A 27595-nucleotide genomic window follows, 5' to 3' on the forward strand; every position below is an offset into this window, starting at 1 on the left:
TATTTAAGTAATACACATTCTAAAAGCTCTGCAAATATGAATTTTAGCACAGGACTATACTGTTTAAAGAGGAATGTCTTCTTAACCCACAGGGAGTTCTTTAAAATGCAGGCCCTCTCTTCTATCTCTTAATTATACTGGAAATTAAAGCCATAAAATGAAAAGAATTTCAACAAAAGGGAACATTGAGCAGAAGTATTGGGAGTCAGCTCTGAACAGCAAGATGGGTTGGGTTGGCTCTGCCCATGCTTCCAGCCTCCCGCCATGCCTGCTACTAACTACTGCGCTGCACAAAAGTGTACCAGCATGTTGCTGCGAGGTGTCTCTCACCTTCTGCAAGCGAGATCTGGGCAGTGGATCAAACCTAAGACAGATCAGACGTTACAAAACCACGGTTGTTCTCAATTACCTTCGACACTTCATTGTGTGAGCATATTCTCATCCAGGCTAGAGATTTTGCCTTGAACAGTGCAACCAGCTGTCAGAATCCATAAATGGGCTTTTGTGTTTTGCAATCATCCCAAGCCAACGTGAGGCTGCACAACACAACTTTGCCACATGTTGCTTATTTGTAATGGTGCAGATAAGAATGAAATTCCTGGGGTCGGTCCTGATGAGAAGAGACACAATTAGAGACCACAGTAAACAAAGCTGGAGAGACAGAAAACAGCGGGCAATTCCTTCGGGCTCTGCCCCGTCTCTCCACTTACGCTTCTGTTTACACAGACATTTAGTACTGGACACAAATAAGCAATACACCATTGTGTGAGAATCTCCACGCACAAGAGTTTTGGCTTGCCAGCCAGAAAGCACAAATAAAGACCATGCAACTTAGTTGCTCACTCGCATAACTGTGCATGGCTTTAAATGTGAAAACTCCCATGATTCTCAGGTTAGCAAGCAATTAAAAGACACTGACAGAAGCATAAAAATAAAGGTGACATTCCTCTTCTCCCAGAAACCTCTCATCAAACCATGAGTCATAGTCTGAGATTTTATATGATGCACAGACTCATTTGGCTCAGGAATGAAGTCCATGCAAAGCATGTATACAAATCAAAAAGCAACACCATTTGCATTTGATCACTCCAGCACCTCTAGTAGTGAAACGAGGTGGTGTTGCTCTGCAAGAGGAAAGACTGAAGGCGTTAAGATAGGAGTATGTCAAGATACGTATGGTTGGGCTACCTAGGAGGGTGAAGTATAGAAAAAGAAGGTAGGTCAAACTCACATGCCCCAAATTCTCCATTGCAGTCACATTACCGCCCCTTTTACGTCAACAAAGGCAATGGAGCCACTTCCAACGAGGCACCTTGATTCCTGAAGATTTAGGGAAGAGCTGGCAGCACTTGGAGTGAAGACTCAGCTGCGGATTTTCATGGATGTACCTGCTACTATATTAACCTTACTGCTCTAATCTCTGCCAGGGAGAGGGAAGGTGCAGAAGGGAATAGCCTTTACTAGAGGAAACAAGGACTTTTTCCAAATCACCTAATCACCTTGAAAGCTCTGCAGGCCTTAACAACATAACCCCATCCTCTGCTGTCACCTCCTTATTGCCTCTGTCAATGCCCTTCCCTTTGCTTCTGCAGAGCGAGCTGCTCTGCTTCTCCCGGGAAGCATGCATGCTTGGGTGGCACCCCCCCCGACTCTGCTATACCAGTTGCCCAATTGTCCCCAGTGTGTTTATGTGACCTTAGCTGTTTTAAGTCCTGGTGAAGGTCCCAAGCTGGGGGGGCCCAAAGGTCTTCCTGGAATGGAGAGGCCTCCGCCACTGGGAGCAGTAACAGCTCTTCCCATGCCTCTCTACCCCGAGAGCCGGCCCTGCCTCCCTCGGATGGGGACGCACAGCTCTCACGGGGATCAGCACTGCCTGATCCCTGAGGTCCCCGCAGACTCCCCCAGCCCACGCCGGCAGTGGCACGCTTCCTCAGGGCGCTTCTCAGCTCAGCTCTGCTCCTGCTGGCTTCCAAGAAGCCAGCCAACAAGACCTATTTGGAGCTGCTACAGCCCAGGGTCAGCTCCTGGTGGAGGGCAGAGAGGCTTTCTATCCCATTAAAGTACCCCTCCAGCCACCTTTTCAAAGTAAGAAATAAAAAGAAAATCCATCCTACTAATATATGATTGATTAGATGCCATAGGTATTGGGTGTTTTTTTTGTTTTGTGGGGTTTTTTTTTTAATTTCCCTATACCAAAATTGATTTCTATATTGTGGTTCAGGTATTTTTTTCTGCAATGAGCATTAGTACCATAGCTTTTTGTTCAGGATAACATTTTTTATTTGTCCCCTGGACAGACGAATCACGTCAGCACCCAGGCTGCAAACTAGCCAGGGCTGGTTAACCCTTCCGTGATCTCACTGAGATTATTTCCCTTCCCCTTGGACAAAACTGAGAGGTTAGGTCCGTGCTATGCAAAAAACCTGCCCAGGCCAGTCAATGGGAGCAGACGGCCCATTGCAGGATCAGAGCCCTCAAACGGTGATAAGCTGCTGCACAACAGAGGACCAAGACCTGACAGCTACTTTTCACTGTTTGCTCTATTCAAGTGGGTTTTGGAATGGCTTCCCCCCACCTTTCCTACCCCTAAATGCTCGCAACACCTTGCTAAGAGAGGTCACGCCTATCGCTCCCTGAAAATTACTTTCTTGCTAATCCCCGTGCAAAGATACTCGCTGCTTTTTAATCCGACACCTCAGACAAAACTTCTGAGGCGGACAGTTGGTTGCTCCAGAATACTTGAAATGGCACTTATTTTATCATTTTTTTTTCCTTAATGACCAGAGGGGAAGGGGATAGCATGGTAGAGAAGGATGTGAAGAAAGGGAAACTGGGATAGAGTTGCTAGGAAATACGTTGAGGGGTTGAGTACGTGCGTGAAAGGATAAAATAAGCCCTCCCCAAATCTCACTGATGTTTTGCCCCTGAGCAGGCGTCAGTAATCACTTGGGTCCCTTATGTTCCTGTAAAAGCTTCCACCACCTCCTTTCCGTTCTCCAAAATGCGAGCATGATCCCTCCCTCCTCCTCCAAAACTCGGATATTAAAATCCCCCCCTTCTTTCCTGCCCTAAAGAAGGCTTGCTGCGGTGCCGGCCTGGACCCGCGCTGCCCCTCGCCCAGCACACAAATGACCAGCCCAAGGAAGCGAGCGTCCCCTTCCTCCCGCCACCCCTCCCCGTCGGCTCTGCCCTACCCCACACCTCTGCAGCCCCCATGGCCTGTTTGCTCCCCTTCCCCTCCTCGCTTCGAGGGCCTCACTCAGACCTCGCACACACCGGCACGGCTTTACACACCGGCACGCTCCAGCGACAGGAACGGAGCTGCTCCCCGTTTGCGTTAGCCTGGGAGGACGCCGGGCCTCCCCTTCCATCCCTGCTGGTCTCCTCACGGCCCTTTGCCCCGCCGGAGCAGGGGCGCAGCTCTGGCCCCGCTGTACCCCACAGTCCCGGGGAACTAGAGGCGCGGCTTTGAGGTGTATCGTGCGTGAACTGTTTTTATCATGTTTGTCTTGATCAGCAAAGCAAGAGGAATTCCACCTCCTCAGACAGGACACGACTGCGCTGATGTAAATGAGGCCCTTCACGTGTGCAACACATACTGCAGAAATAAAGGAGAAAGCTCCATGTCTGACCAAAAACCCTGGGGATGAGGTCTCTCTCTGTCTTTGGTGTTTGTATGCTTGTAAGACTCTCAGTGAGGTTAAATCTCTTCAAAATATTCTTTATATGAGCAAGGGGTTTGGAGAACCTGTTTTCCCAGCTCCTAGAGGCTTTCTTGTCTCTGCTTTCTGGGTATTTTGAGTCAGGGCCATGTCAGCTCAGAGAAAATTCCCACATCCTTGAAGGTCACAGCCAGACTGACGGACACCCTTCTAGTATAAAACCTTGAGACCACCCTGCAGATATGCCCAGCTAGGTCAGTTCCCAAACACCGGTGCCACGCAAGCCCTTCCCTGCAAGGGCATTTCTAGAAACCCCTCAGCCTGTGGTTGTTCATGATTTCAGTGCCCCTCGCCTGCCAGAGTTAAACCTCACCAGTTCCCACCGGAGGAAAGCGTTTGCTCACATACAGGCAGGCCAAAATCAGCCTAGGAGAGACCAGGCTGCGAGGAGACTGCTGAGCTGGGGCACTGTTTTGCCCCAGCCCGGACCTGAGTCTCCCTGGGAAGTTGGTTCGGGACCCTCCACCTGCTTGAACCTTTCTGGGGATATAGGCCTCCGGTTCTGCACGGCTCAGATTTCTTGCCTATATCACGGCTTCTCTTGTCTCTGAGGGAGAGAAGAAATCCCTTGTGGGCTGCTAAAGGTGCAGATTCAAGGCCAGACGCGCACAGAGGTAGCCCTGACAGCCACTTAAAAGAGCAACCGTACACGTGAATCTGCAGGGATAAGAACAGAGGCAGGCAAGGTTTATTCATTTTCCCCAGATACACTAAAGCAGGGAGCTTTCCAGAGGATGCCTGGCATGTTTCTTCTCCCAGGTACCAGATACCAGCTATTTTTCCCCACACATTGCTGAGTCATTCCTGAAGAGTGAAGATACTACCAATTCACTTGAGAAGCCAGTAAATCCTCCTTGTTTATTCCGCATGGGAGTTACCAGAGAACAGAGCTCAGCTCTTTCCCATCAATTCCGCTCACTGCCTCCATTACTGTTATTACTGTGATTAAAAAGCAATCAAAGAGAAATCTTCTTCCTGTCCTGAAATTGCTGCAAACATCTCAGTTCCACCACTTAAGCACGAGAAGAACAAGTTACAAGCGCACTCTACACTCCTGGACTCTGTGACACTACAAAAAAAAAAAAAAAAAAAAAAAGGAGCTCATTGCCTGAGCAGTCAGAGGCAGTGAGCAGGACTGGTCGTGCCAGCAGCATGGGGATGGAGTAATGAACCTCTCAGCTGCAGGGCTGCATCGCACCTGCTTAGGGAATCTAGTCAGAGCAGCCCCAGGCACGCCATAATGAACTTTGCAGCCTGGACGCACGGTCTGAGCTCAGCACTGCTGCACACCCAGCTTGGACACCAAGGACAGCCAGCCCAGCTGAAGGAGACAGGACTGCTCGTCTCCCTCTACTCAGGCAGACCGGAGGGGTTGGATCTGGGGTCAGGCATCAGCAGCAAGGCTCAAGGACAAAAACTGCAGTCAGGCTGACTCAGAGGGAAGTGAGCAGCCATGGCTCCTCCTTGGAGTGGATGCCGATGACATCAAGAGGGGTCTTCTCCCTCTTTCACCCCCAGCAATTTGCTGTTTCCTGAAAGTTTAGGCTTCTGGGTCTGGTTTCTTGGCCCAGCGGCGGCTGCTTCTCAGCACAGCCTCATTCGTAACCCCCCGCTGCCCACCCACCAGAGCAACCCCAGCCTCTGCTCCCTCGCCCCTGCGCAGCTCGTCAGGCCCAGCCTGGCGCCGGCACAGAGCACCCTCGGGGCAGTACACGGTTGGGCGGCATTGGCGCCCGGTCCCGGGTGGGTGCCAGTCCCGGGAGGCCGGCAGGCATCAGCGCCCCGCCGCCGTGCCGGGGTGCCGCAGAGTGCGTTGCAGTGTAACTGACTGTCCGGCTGTAACGATAGCCTTTCGGTAAGCAAAACAGAGCGAGACGGACTGTCCCACGAGTGAGAGCAAATTTACACTGAATTTTGCTAGCATCTATGTAATTCTGGGCTTCTGAACTAGACTGATTCATGATCTGTGCTAGTCCAAGGGGAACGTGGACAACATGGGGACAGACTCTCTTCTTGGATGCGAATTGGCTGCGATAATCAGCTAAGAATCAGCTAAGAATCAAAGTGAGTAGCTCCAAAAGCTGATCTCCTCTAATGATTCATTCAGCTCACTCAATCACTTGACTTCTGTCACCAGAGCGAGACAGTCCACTGTTTTGTCTTTGTACATATTAGCTATAAAGTTTTAAAATGAACAATTCTTCAGGGGCATAAACAAGAATAGTAAAATCTAATTGCTTGTGAACCTTTAAATTTTTGCAATATTTTAAAGACATGAATTTGCCACTCTCTTGCACAAAGATAACACAGAAATAAAATGTTTGAATTTGCTAATTAGCAAGCATAAAATACAGGGACACGTTCTTAATAAAACTATTGGAATGTTCAAAACAAACACTGTGAATAGCTTCTGAATTTTCATTGCCAGGAGTCTGATCTTTAGACCTTTAGCTCTTCAGGTTACAGAACTTGAAATGATGCGGCGTAACAGCATTTCCTCCAGGCCACGCTGGAGCCAACGGGCACAGCGACACCAGTTTCAGACCTGCAGTGAAGGCCAAATTCTGCCTTGAATATTTCATAATCTTGGGGGCCAGCTTAGGACCTGCCTTCAAGAGATCACTTACTACACGTAAAGTTAAGTCACATGCGGGACTGGGGCTGAAAACGAATACGAAATACTTAGCATCTGCGGATATGGTACAACCGGTAATTCTGGTACCTCAACATGTCATGAGGAAAAAGCTTTTTCATCTTGTTCAGCTCTCCTGGACCAGCCCACCATGGCTCACAGATGGACAAGAAGAAAAGACTTACTGCCTGGTACAAGTGAGGCCCATGTCTTACAGCACAGTCATCCAGACAAAATGAGCTCAAAAAAAATGACAATCAATACAAAACTGGTTCAATATGTTCTTTTTACCCCAGCTTTTTCCTCTGCTTGGATTTTTAGACAACTCTCAATTAGCTCAATAGAAAGAATTGTTGAAATAATTCTTCTAAATAGAATTGTAAGGAAACTCCTTACAGTTAATATTTCCCTTAACCTAGGAAAAAAAGCATTTAAGCCAGATAAAACATGCATGGATAGTTGTGGTAATTAATTTGAACGTTTTAGTGCACTTAAGTAATCTTACACGCTTGTATCAATCATATATCTAGTCCTGGAATAGTCGCCATGCACCATCAGACAAAGTTAGAGTAATGAAAGATAAGCTTTTTGCACTTTCCGTCACTTGTTACTACAGGGTCTTCAGTGCTCTGTAAATACAAGTTTTCAACACTTCCACTCTGAGGAGGTAGGCAAGCACGGCCTGCATTTCCCTCATCAGGAGAGGCAGGCACAGACCAAAGGGAGCAGCTTCCCTGGCATTGCGGCTGCTGCACTCGGTGCTGTTGGACAGGCGTCAGGGGGATTCAAAGCACGTTCTGCCACACTCTGCCTCGGACTGTTTGTTGACTCTGATAAGGCCAGATACCAGGCACTTTAAGATAGCGTTAGCCAGTGTCCCTCAATTGCAGTGCTGGTCAGTCTTCCTATGGCCAGCACCCTAAACCTGGTTAATCCAGCTTTGATGACCTCTAGCAAGAGCTTGGCAAGTCCTAGGTGCCCTGAGTCCTGCTGAAGTTGGAGTGACCTAAACGGGCCAATAGATCGCAAGTCGCCAGGAAGAGAGTCTGCTTTGCCACTGTCAGGAACTGCTCATCAACCCCTGCCTCAGCACCATCAGCTTACACTGATTTTATTACAGAGCCCAGCACCAGAGCTGCTTGTGAACTGCTTTTGGGTCCCTGCGACGCAGGTGCCACAGGACAGCTGTCTTGGTTTTACAGGGACCTGCAGAGGTCTTTCTGTGGGATCCTTTAGAGAGACCTGTCTCGAACGCCACAGCAGGAGCATTAGCACTCAAGAGTCCAGCCTTGCATTTCCCCGCTCCGGCAGTTTGATGGACCCCATTACCTTTTCACATGCCATTTGGCTGCTGTCAGAAGCAAGAAAGCTTCTTAACAGGGAAACCTTTAAAGGCCACAGCCTGCATATGTGTGCTCTTTACGTGGAGCCTCCTTCAAAGAAAAGATTTACTTCACATTTTCTCTTCCTTCTCGGGACCTCCAGGGGACGATAGCTCCATTGCCGTGCTCTCCTGCCTACTTAGGGATTCTGTGAGTACTTTCCCATTGCAAATCCTGGAGGATTTAATATCCACTCTGTAATCTACTGGCACCAACAGGCATTATCTAACTAAACCTTAAATTGAAAATGCTAGTCTTTCCATTTTCCCCAAGCCGTTGTGAAAAAGTCGGGTACTCGTAGTCCGATGTAATTTACTCTCACTCTAATTACAATACACCAGTCAGCTGTTCCTGGCAAGATACTCAGCTGGCTGATGCTGCGAGCACCAAAGGCACATCAGGACCTGTGCAGAGCTGGCGGGTGGGACAGTGGTGCCCCAGGTCTCCCAGACTGACTCTGCTTTATCAGACCTGCCTTCGTTCCACCTCCCCTTACACCCACAGGAGCAGCATGCTGAATTCTCCTCTCCTCTGTTGTGCCCTACTGGGGCCAAGGATTGTCACTGAGGGCATCCAACTCCTTGTCCTAACCCATCACCAAACCTCGGGAGCAGTGATTGGCAAGGCAACTGTTCAGTGTTGTGTTTGGTTCTCTAAGTGGTGGGAACCCATCAGTGTCCACAGAAACACCCTCCACCCAGCTCAATTCCCAGGCATCTGATGGCAACAAGAGTGGCTACCTGGCTGGGCTAGCAAGCATGCAGCGGCTGGGCTTGCAGTGGTGACCTGGTGGGGAGGAGAACAGGCGAGAGGGACCTGAGGTACACATCGAATGCAGATAGACATAGCCCAGTGATACAGATTTGTAACCTTGACCTTTCTGTACTGCCATGTACTTCCAAGATAAAGAAACAAATTTTCTGTAGTTCTTCCTCCTTCTCATTCGTCATACTCTATTTTGGCTAAATCACCAAAGTCTAAACACCAGCCAGCAATATTCATTTACAATTTTAAATTTTATTAGGAAGAAAAAGTCTCAGTCAAAATCACACCTCTTGTATGTATCAGGTTTCCACATGGATAGGGTATAGATTCTGCTCTGCAGTAATCAATCCCCACTGACACACAGCAAATGGAAAATGGAAACTTTTAGGGAGAAATCAGCCCGGAGACACAAGAACAAAGACAGTGTTCGAGTGAACTGCAGAGCAAGTCCATCTGGTTCGGTAACCCATCTGACAGTACCAGATGCTTCAATGGAAGATGCCAGTAGACAGATGTGGGATAAACTGTGTTTAGGGAGAGCTATTTCCTCCTGACCTCATCAGTTAGTACTTAGCTTATGTCCTTAATTAATACCACTTTTAGTATTTTTAAATCCTACAAACTACATAGCTGATGTGGCCCCCTATAACAGCTGAGCATAAGCATCAGGATCTCTCGTGCATTTATCTTCCCAACACTTATGGCAAATGTGAATCCCCATTTTACGACAACAGAGAATGGAAGCACAGAGGTGAGATTTGCTTAAGGTCAAAAAAGGAGTTTGTAGCAAGACAGGAATTTGAGGTCTAATCTCCACCCAGGAGAGGATTATTTTCCTCAAACATATCTAATCCCGTTTTGAATCCACTTGTCTCTTAGCTCAGGAGTACGTGGCAGCAGAGTTCCACAGTCTAGTCTGATAAAAATACTTCTCCAAGAACAACTGTTGTGCAGACATCTCAGCACATTTGAAAACCACTTGGCAGATTAAAGGTGTCGTTAGTACGGGGAACAGGGTTACAGCACAGCTCCACCTTCTATCTCAAGAGTCTGCAGGCATCACGGGGGGCCTTGGCCTTACCAATGAAGGCGGAGCACACGATGGAATTTCCTCCACCCTTGTTGCTCCAGTGCAGCATATTTATTGGGACAAGAATCATACAGGCTGGAAAATCACCTCTTGATCAAAGCGAGGGAGTTGGCAGTACTGGGGGGGCGAAGGGCAGCCGGACATCTGCGACGTGCCTTTTGAATTGGTATCTAAAACTCACTGTGGGAATGCAGTGCAGACATTGATAGGCAGAATATGGTTAATAAGGTTAATATTTTGTCTGCAATGCTTAGGAGATGATGGAAAGATGGAATAATACTCACAACCAAAGAAGCAGAGGAACCTCAGCAGAATAATGTATTTTCTGAAAAAAATTAGTATGAGAAAAGGAAAATTTTCCCAGCTGAAACATTTACTATTTTATATACTTTTAAGAAAAATAATTTCAGGGAGATGTAATGGCTGAATATTCCCAAATCCATTAGCTTCTGCTAAAAGAACAGCTGCACAGGAAATATAGGGAAATAATCAAGAAGAAAAACCTCATCCCAGCACACTCTCATGTTCAGTAGGCATAAGGGACCTTTGCCCTTCATAACAACTTTGTGTTTTCATTACCCAGAGAAATGATTAATCCCTATTTGAACCTCTCTGGATGCTCCACTTCCATCACTTCTAACGCAGCAAGTCCCACTGAAATATGTAGAATTAAAAAAAGGTCTAGGACAGAGGACTGACTTAGACTAATGAAATATAAGAACAAGGTCACAAATTTCTTTGCACACAAATGAAAAGGCAGAGCTCCTCTCTCCAACATAGGACAGCAGTTCTGGGCACCTGTCTCTTCTTCCGCAGGATCAAACTCCTCAGTTTGCGGTAAGACTCACCAAGATATTCCATACTGAACCGGCCATGTAGGAGTTCAAAGCTGTGTGCTATATTATTATGTTTTATTAGTACGGCTGTGAGGAACATATGGGCATCACTTTTTATCATATGCTGATAAGGGTTATGGCCAGTCAACTCAGTTATGCTAACCAGTAGGAGATTCTTTAAGGGTAATATCTTTTCATTTCATAGATAAGACAGGCTAAGAGTGTGCACGTAGTCACAGTAGCTTCGCTAATGAGCCGTAATTTGTTAAAGGAGCAATTAATTTCAATAAGTAGTCCATACTTTCCCTGGCAAAGGGAGGGGTAGAGCGCAGGCTCTTCAGTCCCTGAGACGTTCCTGTCACTTGCGGTGAGGAAGAATTCATCTTTTTCTGCTCGCTATAAGCAACTAAAACACAACCCAGAGAAGTGGCAATGCCAGCCAGGCAGTACCACAACCTGATGCACATAAACCAGCCAGTTTCTACTCTGACAAAATGGGATGGCTGCACATCGGTGTCTTCTGGGTGACCAAAGCACTGGCCCGTTTCCCTCCTGCTTCAGTCTCAAGGAAGACAGCAGCCTGCCCTCAGCAGCTCTCCCTGCTGACTCCCGGGTCGGTTTAAAAGAGCCCAGCCACAGCAAGGAGCGAGGCTGCAAAGTTCCTCTCCAAGACAACTGCATATCAAGTAGAAATCACACAAGCACTCTTGATAAACAGCAGGCAGCCCTGCTCCTGCCAGCTAACAGGATTAATCTAAATGCACACAGACACAGCTGGGCAAAATCAAAACATCGAGCAGAGACTAAATTACACCACTTAATGGCAAAACATCTTCAAGGCTCCCACTCCACCCACTGCCTTTCCCCTTGCTGCTGCAGCCGTGGTAAGGAGAAGCCGCATCCCTTCTCCTTCCCTCTGGCAGGCAGTGGTTCAAGAGCCTGGCACACCTCAGGGGTGAAACCCGGCCACCCAGTTCTCCTAAGAGCAGCGGGCAGGAGAGCGCCAGGTCCTCATGGACCTGGAGTCACAGCTGCCAAGGGTCAAGAGATTAGCTTTTGAAGCAGCAGCAATGGCAAGGTCTCTTACAGAGAGGGCACAGCTCTGTGGTTAACACCACAAAAGACTCAGGTTCTTCTGGCTCTGCTGCCAACCAGTTAATGCCAGAGCGAGCTGCCCTGTGCAGCGCTGAGCCTGCGGTTCACCCAAACCACAGGAAGAGGTTTTTAACACCAGAGAGGAAAACCTCCGCACGTTGCAGCAACAGAGCAGAGGTCAAATGAAAATAAGAAGCGTATGTTCAAAAGGCTAGCGTAATTTTTGCACGGTTGAAAGTAAAAGCCACTGAGACAGTGCCACGGACAGAGGGTCTGTGGATTTCCTTCTCTCCCCCTATAAAAATCAGGGGATCTTGAGACTGAAAAAGATGGAGAAGTTCTGTCATAGTTTACCCACGTTGAGGGCCCTGCCTATACAGTGGAAGGGAGATGGGAAGTGAGAGCGCTGCAGTCACAACTGTGTTTCGAAAATTAAATTCAGGCACAGGGATTGCCTTCCTGACTCCACGCCTCAATTTCATCCTGTGCACATCTCATTTATCTTGGTTCTTACAAAAGTCTGTGTAGAATTAATGAAAAATCTAGCTGTCGTGGCTAATGCCCCAGCATCCGTTTCCCAGTTTACGGTGCTGTGGGCCAGGAGACGCAGAAATTATTACAGCAAGCGCTAGCTGGATGCGTCTAAGCAGACAAACTTGTGAATGCTGGAAATGGTTTGGGTTGGCTCTGCCCCATAGCCAGACCTCACTTAGAAGCAGCGAGCAAGGCTTCACGTGGGCTGGCTCCATTCACGTTGTGCTCACTAGAAACAAGACTACCAGTCGTCTAGGAAGTAATTGCCTGACCAACCTCATATGAATTTCCTAGCAAGCAGAAGCTGAATCTCCTGTCCCTGAGAGCAGAGACACCTCAAGATGACCAAGAAAAGGTCGTATCAAGCTGTGGCAAGCTGCCCTCCTCCTGGCTGCCAGTCCAGGACAGGTTATGAACTCTGCTTGAACTCCAAATGTGAGCGAGCTACTTCCCAGTGTTTCCTCATGATACCTGTGCACTTAAAGGGAGCATCCTTCCCTCTGCAGAGACAATAATAATGTCTGGCATGATAACACCAGAACCTTTGTGGTCTCAAAGCAAAGAATTCCAGAAACACTCCTAAATTATCGTAGCACGTTACAGAGGTCTTAGTGGGAGATGGGTTTCCCCTTAGCAGAAATGACAAGCAATATCCTCCTCGGAGCAGCCCTGAGAGCGCTCCAAGCAGCTGTACAGCAGCGATGGGAGGTTAGATGAGAGAAGCAATGACCAGATTTTGAGAGGCTTTGTGAAGAGCACAGAACCCCAAAATAGATAGCCGCTTACCAGCTTTCCAACAGAAGTGAAGCTTCTGTGTTTAGTATTGTAAGGGGTTGTCGGTACTGTGTGCCCTTAAAGTTGATCAGATTGAGCTCAGCGAGAAAAAGCTAACATTGGTAAACTAACACTGGTCAACAAGATTATGGCTAGTCTGTGGCTTCTGGATGGAATAACCTTTTAATTTCATGAATATTAATTGGTAAGAATTATGCCACAGAGAAAACATGGTCATGGAGCAAATCAAGTTTCCAGCTCAAAGGATGTTAGTGTCTTTTCTCTTTTTCTTTTCCTTTCAGACCATTTATAATTTTGCTTGTGGGATGCAGTTCAGCTGCTAAGCATTTTCCTGTCTGGAAGCAGGTCCCTGGTGGGCTGAAAAGATGGGCTTGGAGCTCAAGCAATGTAGAAACTCACTTTTGTGCAAGTGGCTGTTTCCTCTTTAAGGATAACTATGTCTGTATTTCATAGCAGACGGGAAAGATGCTTTCTATTTAAAGCAGATGGGTTAAGAGTTCAGGAAAGGAGGATGAAAAGAGATCATGAGAGGAAAGGTTCTTGGAGATGTAGGGATTTAAGAGTGGAGATAGGCTGGCACTTGGCAGACAAGAAATTACACAGGGCAATTTGTACTAAGAACTGTTCTGACCCATCTTAAATCAGTTCTTTAGAGTCTCCCCTGAGGTACCACAGTAATTTCCCTCAGCTTTTACTCAAAGGCCAGACTCTCCTTTAGGCAACTTCTTTTTCACAGGTTGTTTGGGTGATCTTAAATGGCAATTGCATTACCAGTAAGACCAGTTTCCTTTATTTCTGCCAATCAGCATGTTACAAACTCTGTTACCTGCCACAGAACACAAGTTCCTGCCTGGGGCTGTTGTTTCAGCAGCTCTTAAAGCCCCAAGTCCCATTTAAACTCGATGCAGTGGCCAGATCCCCAGCTGGGCTGAGGCCACCACACCTCATAGCAGCCTCCTGCAGCAATTCAAAGAACCGCTTGTTTGGCCTCAGCTCAGGGCTGCAGAGCAGGACGATCTTTGTCCTGGGTCACCCTGAGCACATCACTAAGGGACCGCTGTTCAAAAAGTGCCTAAACACCTTTGTCGGTCTGGCCTGTAAGTGTTTCCGGGTGCCATGTCTCCACCAGAAAATGCTGTGCATTTCTGTGGCATTCTGAGGATGTCTGTGTATCTGGACATACGGTGCTCGGACCCAGAATGGATGTGTACCCCTCTTGTCTATTATTCCTTGCTCATTTTTTGTAAGCAGCGCTCGTTAAACTGTCGTTGCCAGGCATTTCTAGTTCTAACTAAAAACAAGTGTGTCTCATTGCGTGGTTTCTGTAGCAGGAGGGTGGGGAGCACCCCTGTTGGATCTATTCATATTGTATATCTTTCACACATTAACTAGACACACCATGTTCAGGTCCAGGTGCACACTGTTCAGAGAGATCAGACTGCTGATCGTCTTTGAGACTTTTTTTTCTTTCCCTGATGTTCCTCTTAATTGAGTGATGCTTACCTGTCCTCCCCCTTTTCAGCATATTTGAAAAACAAAACCAGACAACCACTGGGGTTTTTTGCATGTAATTTTTTTTCTTTCCATTCCTAAGAGAACACAGAGATAAACCTCACAGTCCCAGCAGCAAATCAAGAAATCCTGCAGTACAAATATCTAAAAGTATTTTTTACAATAGTCATCTTGGTATTTACATATTTGCTCCCAGTCTCCCCATCTAATTAGACTCTGAATCCCATATTCACTTATGCTGGCAGATAGCTCCATTGTTGTCATGTTTTGGGTCTGTGACTGTCTGGAGGGCTACGGTATAATCCCATTTACGCCTTGGGTGGAGGATGAGGCAGAGACAAAGAGAATCGAATATTGAAGTGAGGAGGAGCCTATTTGCAAAGGCTGAGGATGGCCAAGGCAATGCTAATGCAATTGATGCTATGCAGCTTCTGTGCAGGGCTCAAATGTGGGGCAAAGACTGACCACCTCATTGAATTCATAGATCTGTTTGAAGATCTTTCACGTGAGCCAGGAACTAGGCAATCACAATGCAATCCAAAGAGAAGGTGCTGGGCACCAAAAGAAAAATTACCATCGGCAAAATCTGTAGATGCAAGTTGATAAATCAGCAACAAGGACAACAGAGACAGGAGGAGTTTCCAGCAGGTTGTGCAGGGACCTGGATTATCCACGCCTTGAGAAAACTTCAGTGAGCTGCTGTCTTCGCCTGTGGGACAAAGCCAGGGGGAAGAGGATCAGTTCATACATGAGCTGTCTCCTAAGTTTGTGCAACATGAAGCAAGCAACCTTGAAGCAAAACTGGAGCAAATGTGGCTGTTGCTTCACAGCTCGGATAAACGATGGGCTCGCAGAGAAGCCAAGATATACTCAGGAGGAGCAGTCTTTGAGATGCAGCCACAGAGACACCAGCTCAGTAATCGATGCAAGGCATTTGGCACGACAGCCTCTCAGCTGGATTTGTGAGCTGGCTGTTGGCCAAGCATTATAGCTTCAAGCGTGTTCGCAGGGACGTGGTCGTAAATCAGTAAGTTCCCAGCCCAGCGGCAGGTTGAGTTGCAAGGACCACACCAACTGACACCAATGCTCAGCAAACAGCATTGGGGGATTTTCCTCAAAGCAGGATATAAGCACAACAAGTAAGAGAGAGAAAAATGCCTGAACAGGTCCTTAGAATAAACCCGAGCTCTCCTCTCTGTAAAGTCAAGCAGCTAGATCTACCTTCCTGGCAGCTGAGTATCTGTCCCAGTATTAGGGTACCGCACCTTCTCAGATTCAAAAGTGAAAACATATTCTCTCAAGTTAGATGCCTTGGGGTTTTTTTGATGAAGGGCAAAGGGGAAGGGGAGCGGGGGGGAACCTGTGAGAACACAGCACAAAAATGAAACAATCTGAAAAGATGCGAATTGGGAAAATTTTATTCTAAATCATTGCCTCTGTTTCCCTGCCATGTGAAAGGATGATAACATCTACATCTGAGGGACAGAAGCAAGCTTGCTTTGCTTCAACAGTGTGTGCAAAATCCATTTGGCCATTCTTGCATGAAAGGGGCCATTGAGATGCGTGGTATTAACTGAGCCTTTATCTGATACCCTGCCAACTTGTTTGAAAGTCTTTTTTTACCCACAGCAGGGTCAACAGCCGCGAGTGTGGCTGAGATAGGGCTGTGATGCTGGCACAAAGATCCCATCCCGGCATTTTGTCTGGTACAGAAATAAACTTATAAGCTTAGGATTTCTCTCCTATTGGTTAATGCATTAGTCAGAAAAGCAGCCAAGAAAGAACCCTGATGTGCCACGAACTGACCTAAAGGGAGCTAATGGCTAAAGGCAGTAGCTAGAAGCTAAAGAAATCTTAGCTCCCTAGTCTTGACCTATTTGTTTTCTAAAACGCAGAATCCGAATCACTTTGATTTCTATGCAAGAGATGCTCCAGGGATGTGCATTGGATCAAGGGGCATACAAGAGACCACAAAGGCTTTCCACCTTTAGATTAGCAAACCTGCCCTGCTTTGTTAGCAGCAGGATGTCACGGGGGCTGACAACCTTGTAATCAACGACGGCATGTGAGTTTTAGGCTGCACGGTACCAAACCTGTAATTCGGTGATCTCTGCAAAAAAGATTGTGGAGGCTTAGTCAGAAAATGCTAAGCAGCGAGGAGATGGTTGTTGGCAGAGAAATCCTCTCTGTTGCTACTTGTTCTACCAACTTAAAGCTGACTTTCTGCCCAACAAGTCCCTCTTTTATGCTGTCCCTGACCAGGAAGGGACAGGATTGGGGAGACCCTTGCTCAACACATTTGCTGCATTTTCTCTGTGATAGGAATTATATACCCAATTATATATCTTGCCAGTCTACTTAAATTGGGATCTTGCTGACCCTAAGCAAGGAAAGGAGTCTCATAGTATAAGAACCCTTATATACTCGGGGACTACAGGGGTCTTCAAGGAACACAAAGCTCTTCTGACAGTAAAGCTATGAAATACTAGCCTGCCTCCACACTCCTCTCACACTGAAGGGAATTGTAAAGGAGGCAGCAGCATTAATTATTGATCCCAAATAGAATTAGTAAAGAAAGAACATTTACTACAGCTGATAAAATGTTCCATGCAAGATCTTTATCCTCAGGTCGGTAGCAGAAAGACGACAACAGCATGCAGCCACCTTCATGCCAAACCAGACGTGATACCTTGTTTCTCACAAAGCAAAATGACTACGGTGCTGCTCAGGATACAGAGTGAGTTTCCATCATACAGTCAAACTTGAGCCATGCCACTACCTGCTGCCTTGCCCTGCTTGCTAGGGCAGCTACACAATTGCCCACGCTTACAGCTCTGGGGAAGTGATCTGCCACCCTAACCCCTGCGAGCCAGCTGCAGATTTGCAGACAGACCTTGCAGCAGGCAGCTACACCAGCAGAACTAGCCAGATTCTCTCTACAGAAAAATACGCCCTCTGCTCAGAAGGCAGATGTAGGTGGGGTGGAGTTGAATAAGGCAGCTGAACCCTGTGCAGGCTTGCTGCTGGTTGGGCAAGCATAACCATATGCCATCGGAGGAGATGGAGTGGTACTCAGGGTTTGGTGGTGTGCTTTACTGAGCTCTCAGGAGAAGCTGTCTTTCCCCTTGCCACAGAATTTCAACAGCAAACCTCTCTGGGTATTACTGCGTTTCAAGGCTGCACTGTGTTCAGGCACAGCATTTCTCACTTTTGAGGTCAAGATGATTTCTCATTTAGCTTGGATAGAGAGCTGCTGCAAAGCCTCTCCAGAGACCGCAGTCTCTGCTCACTATGGAAATCTCTCATGATGATACAATATTTTTCCCCATCCTCTTGGTATGCACACACTAGCACCTACATAAATTTTGGAAGAGGTTGCCCAGAGAACCTGTGGCTGCCCCTGGCTCCCTGGCAGTGTTCAAGGCCAGGTTGGATGGGGCTTTGGGCAACCTGGGCTAGTGGAGGGTGTCCCTGCCCGTGGCAGGGGGGTTGGGACTAGATGGGCTTTGAGGTCCCTTCCAGCCCAAACCAGTCTGTGATTCTATGATTGTCAGTACACATAAATCTACATAAATTAGCAGGGCCCCTCAACGTCTAGTAAAGCTGTAATCAGCAGAAAAGAACAGATTAAAGATAAAGGACTGGATTGTCAGATTGCATCGTCTGTGCAATTCTTTGAATTCTGAAATTACTCTGGTTTACGCCACCTGATGGCGTAATACAAAGATTCTCCCATTGCCTTGAGTCAGGATGTTTTGCGACCTAGTTCTATTTATTTGTACCCACAAACTAAACTAACCTGCATTACAAATTATAGCAAAGGGAGGGGATATTTTTCTCCTTCTTCCAGAAAGCTTTACATTCATCACAGTTAATTGTAATCGGCCGTTAGCTCCCATAAATAATCAGATATATTGCTGAGACACAGAATAAATCCACCCAAATTATGCTAACGAGTAGGATTTTGAAAAAGTTTAATCAAAGTTTTGATATGGAATTGCAATCAGCAGAAAAATGCCAGCTCTTAAAGCTCCCGTCTGTAGTCATCACAAAACCCCTAAAGCCAGGAAATAGTGGATGCTTCAAGGATTCGGTGCTGAAAATCAAATCAGCAAGGCACTAGTCTCCTCTACATATCTTCGGGTCTATATTTATATTGCCATCAGCAGCATGCCAGCAGTACCATATGTCTTGCTGCTGCCTAAACAGGACCCTAGGAATGAGAGGATTTAAGTACAGGATAACGAGGTTTTGGGCATCTATTCTAGACGTGGTTTTATACTGCCCTCCTCCTAACAACCGTCCTATTGCACGGTAAAGAACAGCAGTAATCACCTTGCTTGGGCTTTTCCCCCTTAGCCTGTAGCTCCAAACACCAACTCAGTTTCAATCCATCACTCCTGCTAAGAGCTCCATTTTTCAGGTCAGCTCCCATTCTCTCTTATAAAGTTTTTAAATGACGAAGGGTGCTCCCCTCCCCTCTACATATCAAGGGGCAGAAATGGGATATTTCTGAGTACCAGGGGATGAAGGCACACTAGTCCTTGCTGGCTGGGTGATAAAAACTACCAGTGCGTCCTCCCTGCTGTAGTAGCGGGGAATTGCCCATGTGGACAACACTCACAAACAATTTCTGTGCAACAGGTGATGGGACTGTAACTTCATGTCTTACGTTGTCAGGGAGTCACAGCAAACTCACTTAAAAGCGGAGACCAGAAGAAAGAAAGAAAAAAGTAAAAAAGAGGAGGATGCGTGTATACATATATATATATGTCTGTGTGTGTCTGGGACAAAAGTTATGATTGAAGTGTCCCCGTGCCCCAGCAATAGGAAGTGTCTGCTTTTGATGAAAAACAGGGGATTCAGAATGTGCTGAGAAAAACCAGGAGCACGACCGGGAAGGAATCCAGCTGACAAATTGCATTGAGAAAAGATCCTTCCAGGCGTGGGAGGCAACGAGTTGCAGTTCTGATTGAATAGACTTGTTAATAAAAAGACATTGAACAAAAAATGAAATAGAGAGCAAATCCTTTCAAATAAGATTTCAGCCCTGACTTAAATCCACGGCTTGATTTATGAGTTCCTCTGTCCTTGCTCACTCAGCAGGACATTAGAAGAAAAGAAGAGAGAGGTGAAAACAGACCTCTGCGTGTCACGTCCCTCCCCAGGTCTGAGACCTAGCAATATAGCTGGGGAGCAGAGGTGGGGGGAATAAGCCACAGCAGTTTTGAAACATCTTCCCCCTCCAGTTGCTTTAAAGTTACAGCTTGTTTTCCTGGAAGTGGAGACAGCCATAAGGCAGCAAATCTTGGTCATTGTACTGTATACCTAGCTCTGTCCCACCTTTACAGCAGCAACATTGGTCTCAACCCTTTGTTTCTTCTGCTTTTGTGTCTTCCCCTACATCCATGCCCTAGAGGTCCGCGGCAGGTCCCCACTGTCAGATATAACGGCTAGAGATCTCTGTTAGCCAGGAACGAGAGCTCCACCAACTCGTGTTGGGGCAGGAAGAGAGCCCTCTGCAGTGACTCTTTCTGAGGGACTTTCTGGAGACTCTTTCTATGAAGCACCAGGACTCATTATTCTGCAAGCCTCAAGCGCTGCACTTTTGCATTTCACAGGTTTGTTTTGCTCAGTTGCTGGAGTCATACCAGCTTCTCAGCTGTGTAATGAACAGGCCAACGCTGAGCCTCATTAGCACCCATTTCAGGTGCGCGATTTAATTGTCAGCTTTGGAAAACACCTTTAGTGTCATGTGGAGAGCACTGGAATTGGGCCATGAGATGAGCCAAAGGAAGTGCAAAGACACTGCAAGGAGGCATGAGACAGGATGGAAATCGGGCAGGGCTGAAACTGCTTTAAGGCACGCACCTCTGCTATCTGCTGCTCCGAACACATCGCACTCACAGGCTCGTGAGTCCCACTAATTTACCAGTCTTGGGCCCAAGGTCTGTCTAGGTTTCTCTCTGTCCATCCCCTCTCAGGTCTGACCCACAGGGAGTTTCAGCTGCAAACAGCAGTGACCATAGTCCACAGGATGAGAAAAGCAAGAGAAATCCAAGTGCATTTCCAAATGACTCCCCTACCGCCCTGCTCACAAAGCCTTGTACTTCGTGAGGCCGTCTTTCTGCCTCTTACACGCTGCCAAACTCCCGTTCTGCAGGGCCCATTTGCCATCTGAGAGCCATTTGCACATTGCTTCCCGAAACAGGTTAATGGAGCAAAGACGGCGTGCACAGGAGCAGGATGAGGGGGAACAAGCTGGAGGGTTTCAGAGCGCTCTCCTTGCGTGCCTGGAGGAAAAATTTTGCTTCCTGCAATCCTTCATCCCCTGGGAAGCAATACTGCTAGGGTGGTCCTATGCCAGCGCCCGGCGCTCCCATCTCACTGAACCCGTTCCAGAAAATCCCCAGCTGTCCTGCCCAAACTGGCACTGTTACTCCTCTCAGACCGTCGAGACTCACGTTGTACAAAGACTGCCCGACCTATCTGTCCCTGCTTCGCACTGCTGCTTGGACTGCTTTTTGCTACCTTCTTTGGCACAGAAGCATGGTGAGCACCACTGGAGGGCCCACAAGTTGTTTGAAGGAGTCTATCCTACATTTGCCACCCCCTGGAGTTAAAATATAATGAGATCTATAAATAATAAATAAATCAGCAATTCTTTTTCATGTCTTTAGAAAGGCTATTCTCTAAGGCTACGTAGCTTTTAGAATTTTTAATGGAAGTGCAAGGGGGGAGCTAGAGAGTTTTTCTTCTTGATTTTAAAGATAAACAAATGATTCATGGAGGTGAGCCTTTAAGAAAGGAAAAAAAAAAAAAACCCACATGAAAACGGAATGTGATTAAATCATCTCTTTCAGTCCAATGCAGAGGAAAGACAGAACGAGAAAAGGGGACTAAGTTCTGCTTGGAACCTCCCAAGAGAAACATTTCGTCCCACCAGACAACCAGATCGAGCTTTTTTTAATGCATCTCTACGTGGCAATTTGAACAATTCCTTTACATGCGACCGGATGTTTGAAAATATAAGCTCAGTGTCTGACAGATCTACAAAGAGGGACACTAAATGGGGAAGGGGAAACCGATACGTACTTATTATCCTGGGTCTTGTGAGACCTTCTGTGCTGGGGAAGCAGGACGGACTGCCTTTAGGGCCATTCAGTTCAACGTGCAAGGCAAAGGCTATTAATAATACAAATCCCCTCATACCTGAAAGATGAATATACTAGGGCAATTCAAGCAAAATACCATTGATGAATCCAGCACATCCGAGTTGAAGAGCAAAAGAAAAGCCAGTATCACGCCCCTAGGTTCTGTCTCAGCAAAGCCTGCTCTGCCTGCTTCCTTCCTAATGAGGCGTTTTACAATGCCGATGAGAAAATTCCCTGGTGGAATAGAAGCGCCAGGGTGGGGACTAGGGATACACTAAAATTTACATAGAGTCAGATGAAGGCAAGCACAGAGGTAGGGGAGTGAAGGTGGAGAAATGAAAAGGAATCAAGTTGACTTGCTCTATTGCACAGACCTTGACATTTGCAGTGTCGTTATTTCCATCAGCCCCCTGCTCCCCCCTAAACAACAAGCCAAACCAATACACAGACCTGGTGTTTTGGTTTGGGGTTTTTTTTTATTTATGAGAACCTTCTATTCAGTTACTCCTGGTCCAGCAGAGTTTTTTGCTTCTGTTTTCCAAACATCAGAACAACACTGCTAATCCTACAGAATAATATTAATGTAATCAATATGATTATGCCCAGGAGAATGTCAGCCACTGTAAAACAACACAGCCAAAGGGATCCAGTAACAGAACAAAAACAAGGACAGAAGCTTATTTTTGGACTTGTTTCGTTGTTCTGTCATTTTCTATCCATTTTTCCTCTGTACCATGTAAAATAGCAATAGATAGAGTAGCGTTCTTGATCACTGCCAAAGAAAGCCAGCCTTTTGTTAAGGCCAAATCCTAGAGAGAGACCCTAGCTTAAGTAATCTGCTTTTCAGGCAGTTTGGAAGAACATCCCTGAAGCTATGACTTCCCCACTGAACGCCCGGTACGCGCTGCCCAAGCTGCCTGCCAGTCGATGTTTGGCTGTCTAATTACCTGCACAGTACCTCTCTGCCAGGGGAGATTATCAAACCGAGCCTATCGCTGCTTGGCTGGATGGTGCGGGCAGAGCAGAATCTGAGTGTTTCTGTCCCAGGACAGCCTTTCTACGTGGACTGTAAATGATTAGCACAGACTGGAGGCCTCGCTCATAGATGGCAAGCGTTAGCATTTCTTCACACTTGAAAAGGCTTGAAACAAACACGGAACAAGCAGAGTATCTGAGATCTTGAAAACACTTCCCCACGCACCTCTAATTAAGTAATTTTCTAGTGCTCCCACAGCCATACCTGGATGAGAACGTGAGTCCTGTGCTCATATTTTGAGACTGTATTTGTGGAATGAGTCATTTCCTGCCAGTTTGGGAAAACCTGGGGTTTGCTTTTGAAGGCACAGAGTTTTCTTTCTTGAGTACTGCAGAATGCAGGAGCTGGCAGGGGGGATTTGTCTCAAGTAGAGCTGTGTCTGCACTTCGGGTTGCTAGGCAGGTTCTTACAGCGTGATCATTGCTCTGGTAGTAGCTATCAGCTGCCCTGCTCACAGCTGCATTGCTGAGAAAACTTCTGCCAAAGTTCCCCTTTTGGGGGCCACCATCTCCTAGTCTGCACAACCAGTCCCTTCAGTCTTTGTCTTCGCTGTTTTCTGTCTCCCATTACTATTTCTTCTAAAAGCGCTGAGATGGTCCCCAGAGGCCATACAAGAAAACAGAAATTGAATGAAGATTAAAATGCTGATCTAGAGCTGCTAATGCCCCTCAGGAGTTACACAAACATCCACTTGGAATGAGTCCCATCTGGATAACAGCGAGAAATGTTCAAGAACAAACCTTGAAGGTTAGTTAATATATTAGCTTTCTCTAGATCTCATATCCTCTTTGACTTTCACCCCTTTTCCCTAGCGTTAAGGAATGCCCTTGAGACCACAGGCAGTAAAGCTCTGACAGTGGTCGCAGGGCTTCAGCCAGGTGAAAGCTGCCCCTGCTCTGGGGCTGTACGAGCCGCTGATGGGCTGAGAAAGCCTGGACGCTCTTCCAGGACACGACAGCGTCTCATGCGTGACTGGCCGAGTGCCCTCACCGCCCTGAGCGCAACTGTTCTCAGAGGACGAAGGGTTATAGCATGACTAGGAAATCAATGCCGTGCAATTAAGAAGGGCTGGATTCAAACTGCTCGGAAACAGAGCGCACTAGTCAGGTGAACAGGAGAATTTGGCTTGCCCCTTAAACAGCATTAGAAACAAAGGGCAAGGTTCAGCTCTGCCAGCGGAGATGCCTCTGGCACGGAGGCATGTGGTGCTAATCACTCGGCAACCTCAACCGGCTACTTTCTAAACCAGCAGAGAGAAAGGGACAATTTTTATGTGTGGTTCATCTCCTCCTGAGGTCAACTCCTTGCCTGACTCACCCAGAGTTTTCCTTTGGACAAGGCTATGCTCCCCGCTTCTGTTGTGCTTCAGCCCTCTCCTATCTGCAGGCAATTCACTCTTCACTTCGCCAGTCCATCACATTCTTTTTTAATGCCTTTGGTGTTGTCATAGATTTTTACGTGTGTACGCACGGGTTAAATCTGGGCAGGAACGTGTTTGAACATTTAGCCAGATTAGCCTGGGTTTTATTTATTCTTGCTGGGACATGCACTCCATTGCCTGGCTGACATTATATTAATTGCTTCTGTTTCATTATCCTTACTTACAAGGAAGGGGTGCATGTGAAATGAAGCAAGCCTCGCGTGCTTTGCAAACATGTTTTATCTCCCCTTTGACTCCTCGCCAGCCTGTTCCAGCATCAATCCCCCCTCCGAACTGGTAACCCCAACGCTTCTTGCCTCCCCAGGACCATACTGATTTCTTGCTCTGTCCTCCTCCCCAGACCCTCCTGAATTTCTCCTTCTCTCCCTGGCCTGCCAAGGTCACCCTCCTCAGCGTCCAAACTGTGGGCAAGGCACTTCTTGTCTCACATCCTTCTCCCTCCCGTATCAAAGCCTCCCAGTCCCCGGTATCGGCCCCCCCAGTCTGCAGACGCTGTCAGGACGGCACACTTGCAGTGGCAGCACAGCCCTTCCCCAGCAGGTTACTAAACTCCTGTTGTCCCAAATCCACCCATGAGAAGTGCCGCTCCGGCTCCGATAGCGGGGGTGGGGAAGGAGACTCTGAGAGCACCCTTCGTCGGGCAGGGACACCCCCTCACGGGGAGGCCACAACCAGCTGTCCCCAAGCTCCTGGTCTGTACACCGACACTTGTGTTTATGGGGTCAGGGCAGCTGCTGGGGTGACTCTGGCATGCAGCAGAGCTGCCCACGGCAGTGGCCTGCTTGTACCTTGCTGCTTTTTGAAGTAATAAAAGTATCTGCCAGGTGCCTCTTGCTGTCTTTCTGTGCCGGCAGGTTATTTATATGCAAATTTCTTGTTGGTGTTTGCTGCTTATAAACATGATAACAGAACCTTCCAGGGAGATGGGATGTGGGAGAGGCGTGTGCAAGGGCCTTTTGATCCAGCCAGGAGAGTTAATACAGTATTATTCACAACCAATTAGACATTTTCAGACAGGAAGGGATAGCTATATACTGAGACATCGCTTGTTAAACTGAGATTGCGGCTGGGAGCTGGGGAAGGCAGGGGAGAAAAGCCCCAAGAAACATATCCAGCTACAATTAGACCGTATTGAAACACCAGCTCTTGCCCACCTCAGGGTCAGCAGTAACACTGTCCTATTGCAGCAGTAAGAACTGCACCACTTGGATTCCTATTCTGTTCCTACGGTTTCTGCAGAAACTCCCGGGCGTAATTTACGTTGCACCGTGACTTGGGACTGCAGTGAGAAGAGCTGAACCCTTCCTGTCCTACCCTGCCGTGGGTGTCCCTCTCCTCTTCCTCAGATTCAACACCTTGTGTTCTTTCCCTCCCCAAAACTCTGCACGAGGTCCAAAGAACACCTTCTGGGTCATTTTTGTCTTTATTTTCTGTGATGCAATGTGTTTCCCCAGTTTCTGGGCCCTGTTTGACACACAAAGTATTATCTGTCCAAGTGCATTTTCAATCGAGTTACCTGGAGCCCCCCTCCAGCCTGCTAGCGTCTTGCTGAAGGTAGCTCACAGCCAAGTCCTCTCTGTGCCTTTGCAAAATTAGCTTTGATTAACTGAAACGTAGACATTTTAAGATCCTTAGAGGAAAAGTATTTAGAGTGGCCATGAGAACAGTAGATTCACAGACCTGAAGAGGCCACACTTACCATGAAAACCTACTTCCCACCCAGAATAGTCTGCAATTTCTGTATGAGCAAAGTTATATCATTTTTAAAAGCCACATAATCTTGAGCTTAATCCAGAGAGGTCCTGGGTCCTTAACATATCCTCTCAGCTGTCCATCACTGCTGAGAGTAGCACCTGCATACCCTGCTCTCAAGTTAGCACTAGCATTAAGTGTCGAAGGCTGCAAGTTTGTTTGGTTTTTTATCTGGGAAGTCAGGAAGAGACGAGAAGGGGAGATTTCCCAGGAGGGATCACTTTTTTCTGGTAGAAAATGACTAGTTTATGACTAGTGCCATAAACTCCCCAGAAAGGTAGGGCTGCTTTCCAAAAAAAAAAAAAAAAATGAGTCTGAGTTAACCTGAAGGTGCAAGAATAGGAACTTGCGTGCCTCTGCTCTCAGGCCAGTGCACAACCTGCAGTCTCACGGCTCCCTGCCTGAGGGAGCCCCCTGGCCTCACCACCAGCTCTCTCTGGCCCCACCTGTTGCCCTCAGCAGTTAAGGAGCTTGCTGCCTCCAGAGATCTCACCTGCACGCAGGGATGCGAGGGCCAGCTAACCCAGGGGCTTGTGTGCTCGCTGCTCAGGGGGAGCAAGGAAAGCAGCCAGCCAGAGGCTTTGCTGCTGGCTCCTGCCTCCCTCCACACCCCAAGGGGCCATCCCTGCTTCCCCGTCCCTCCCAAGATGAGACGCCGATGGGCTGGGCCACGTCAGGCGCTGCGTCAAACCTGCCACTCGTTCCACTTTCTTGAAGAGGAGGACTAGAGGTGCCGGCTGTCACAACGGGTGTACCTCACCGTGACAGACCCTGTCAGCTCTCACTTCCCCTGTCTTGACAACGTCAGGAAGTTCAGAGGCTTCACAGAGCCTCAGGCACTTAAACCTGTCTGTCTTTTCAGTCACTGCCAAGCAGGGAATGGTGGAAGGAGAGAAAGCGGGAGAGAAAATCTACTCCAAGAAAGAGGGAAAGATCAGCATTGGTGACCAGCGTGTAGAAGCCAAGACTAAGCTCAGAAACACACTTCTCTCCCCTCTGACCAGCTGCTAAAAAAGTCACATCTCTTCTAACAAGACAGGCAGCCCTGCTCCTTCCCCCACCTCATCTTCCCGCTAGCCCCATCTCCCATCTCCCACTCTGTTCTGCAAACGCCTTTGCCACAGAGATGTGTCCTCAGCAGCGCTTAAATAAACTCTAGACCCGATTCGCCTCCAGCGTATGCCAGGCGAGGTCAGCAGCTCTCCCACAAAAGTGAGCTGAGCTGTGCTGGCATTACCTCCACCTCCATCCAAGCACCTGCTTCTGCCTGGCCTCCACGCCGGCCGCACCGCCGCTCAGCCCCGCCAGCTCTGCCAGTTGGCCAAACGCTTGCCCTGGAGTTTTGGAACAGAGATGCTGCTTGCTATTTCTTGTGTGCTGGCGATGGAGAAACACTGGCGAGGGTTGATAAGCGCTGAATCTGCTGGTTCCAAAGTCGCTGTGATGATCACTAACGGATTGAACTATCCTCCAGAAACCCTGGTTTCAATTGCAATTTTAATTACAGATTACAACAGGAGTGTTGGTGTGAAGTTAGTCCCGCAGCCAGGCTGACGTGAGCAGCTGTTTTGGTTTACTCGTTTCCTGTCCTCCTCCTACCTCTTGGCTGCTGAGTTATCGATGCGTCTTCCAAAGACATAGGGCTGCCAAGCCCGAAGATGCTTACTACATCATTTGTTTGGCATTTTAGAGCTTTCTCGTGGTCCAGAGAAACAACCTGCAAACATGCACAAAGCCAAGTCCTTGTTCCCCTTCACAGCTTTCCTGAAAATACCCTTGCAAAGAAACCAGTGAAGCAGCGGCTTTACCTGGGGGCTGGATCTGTAGGGCATCGTGATAAACTACCCTT

The 27595-nt window shown here is 47.6% G+C and overlaps 1 protein-coding gene across 10 annotated transcripts in view; it reads left to right on the forward strand.

Moving 5' to 3' along the window:
- Positions 1-4709, forward strand: part of TRIM29 (tripartite motif containing 29) — a 63214-nt gene extending 58505 nt beyond the window's left edge. For 9 of the 10 annotated variants that reach the window (XM_054802965.1, XM_054802967.1, XM_054802968.1 and 6 more), the window contains one exon: positions 1255-4709. In XM_054802965.1, coding sequence (XP_054658940.1) covers positions 1255-1317 — 63 coding nt within the window. In that variant the 3' untranslated portion in view covers positions 1318-4709. The remainder of the gene's footprint in view (positions 1-1254) is intronic. The other variant, XM_054802971.1, reaches the window with a different exon arrangement.
- Positions 4710-27595: the final 22886 nt, after the last annotated feature.

Source organism: Grus americana, chromosome 24, assembly GCF_028858705.1.
Source record: "Grus americana isolate bGruAme1 chromosome 24, bGruAme1.mat, whole genome shotgun sequence".
In the NCBI taxonomy this organism is placed as follows: Eukaryota; Metazoa; Chordata; class Aves; order Gruiformes; family Gruidae; genus Grus; species Grus americana.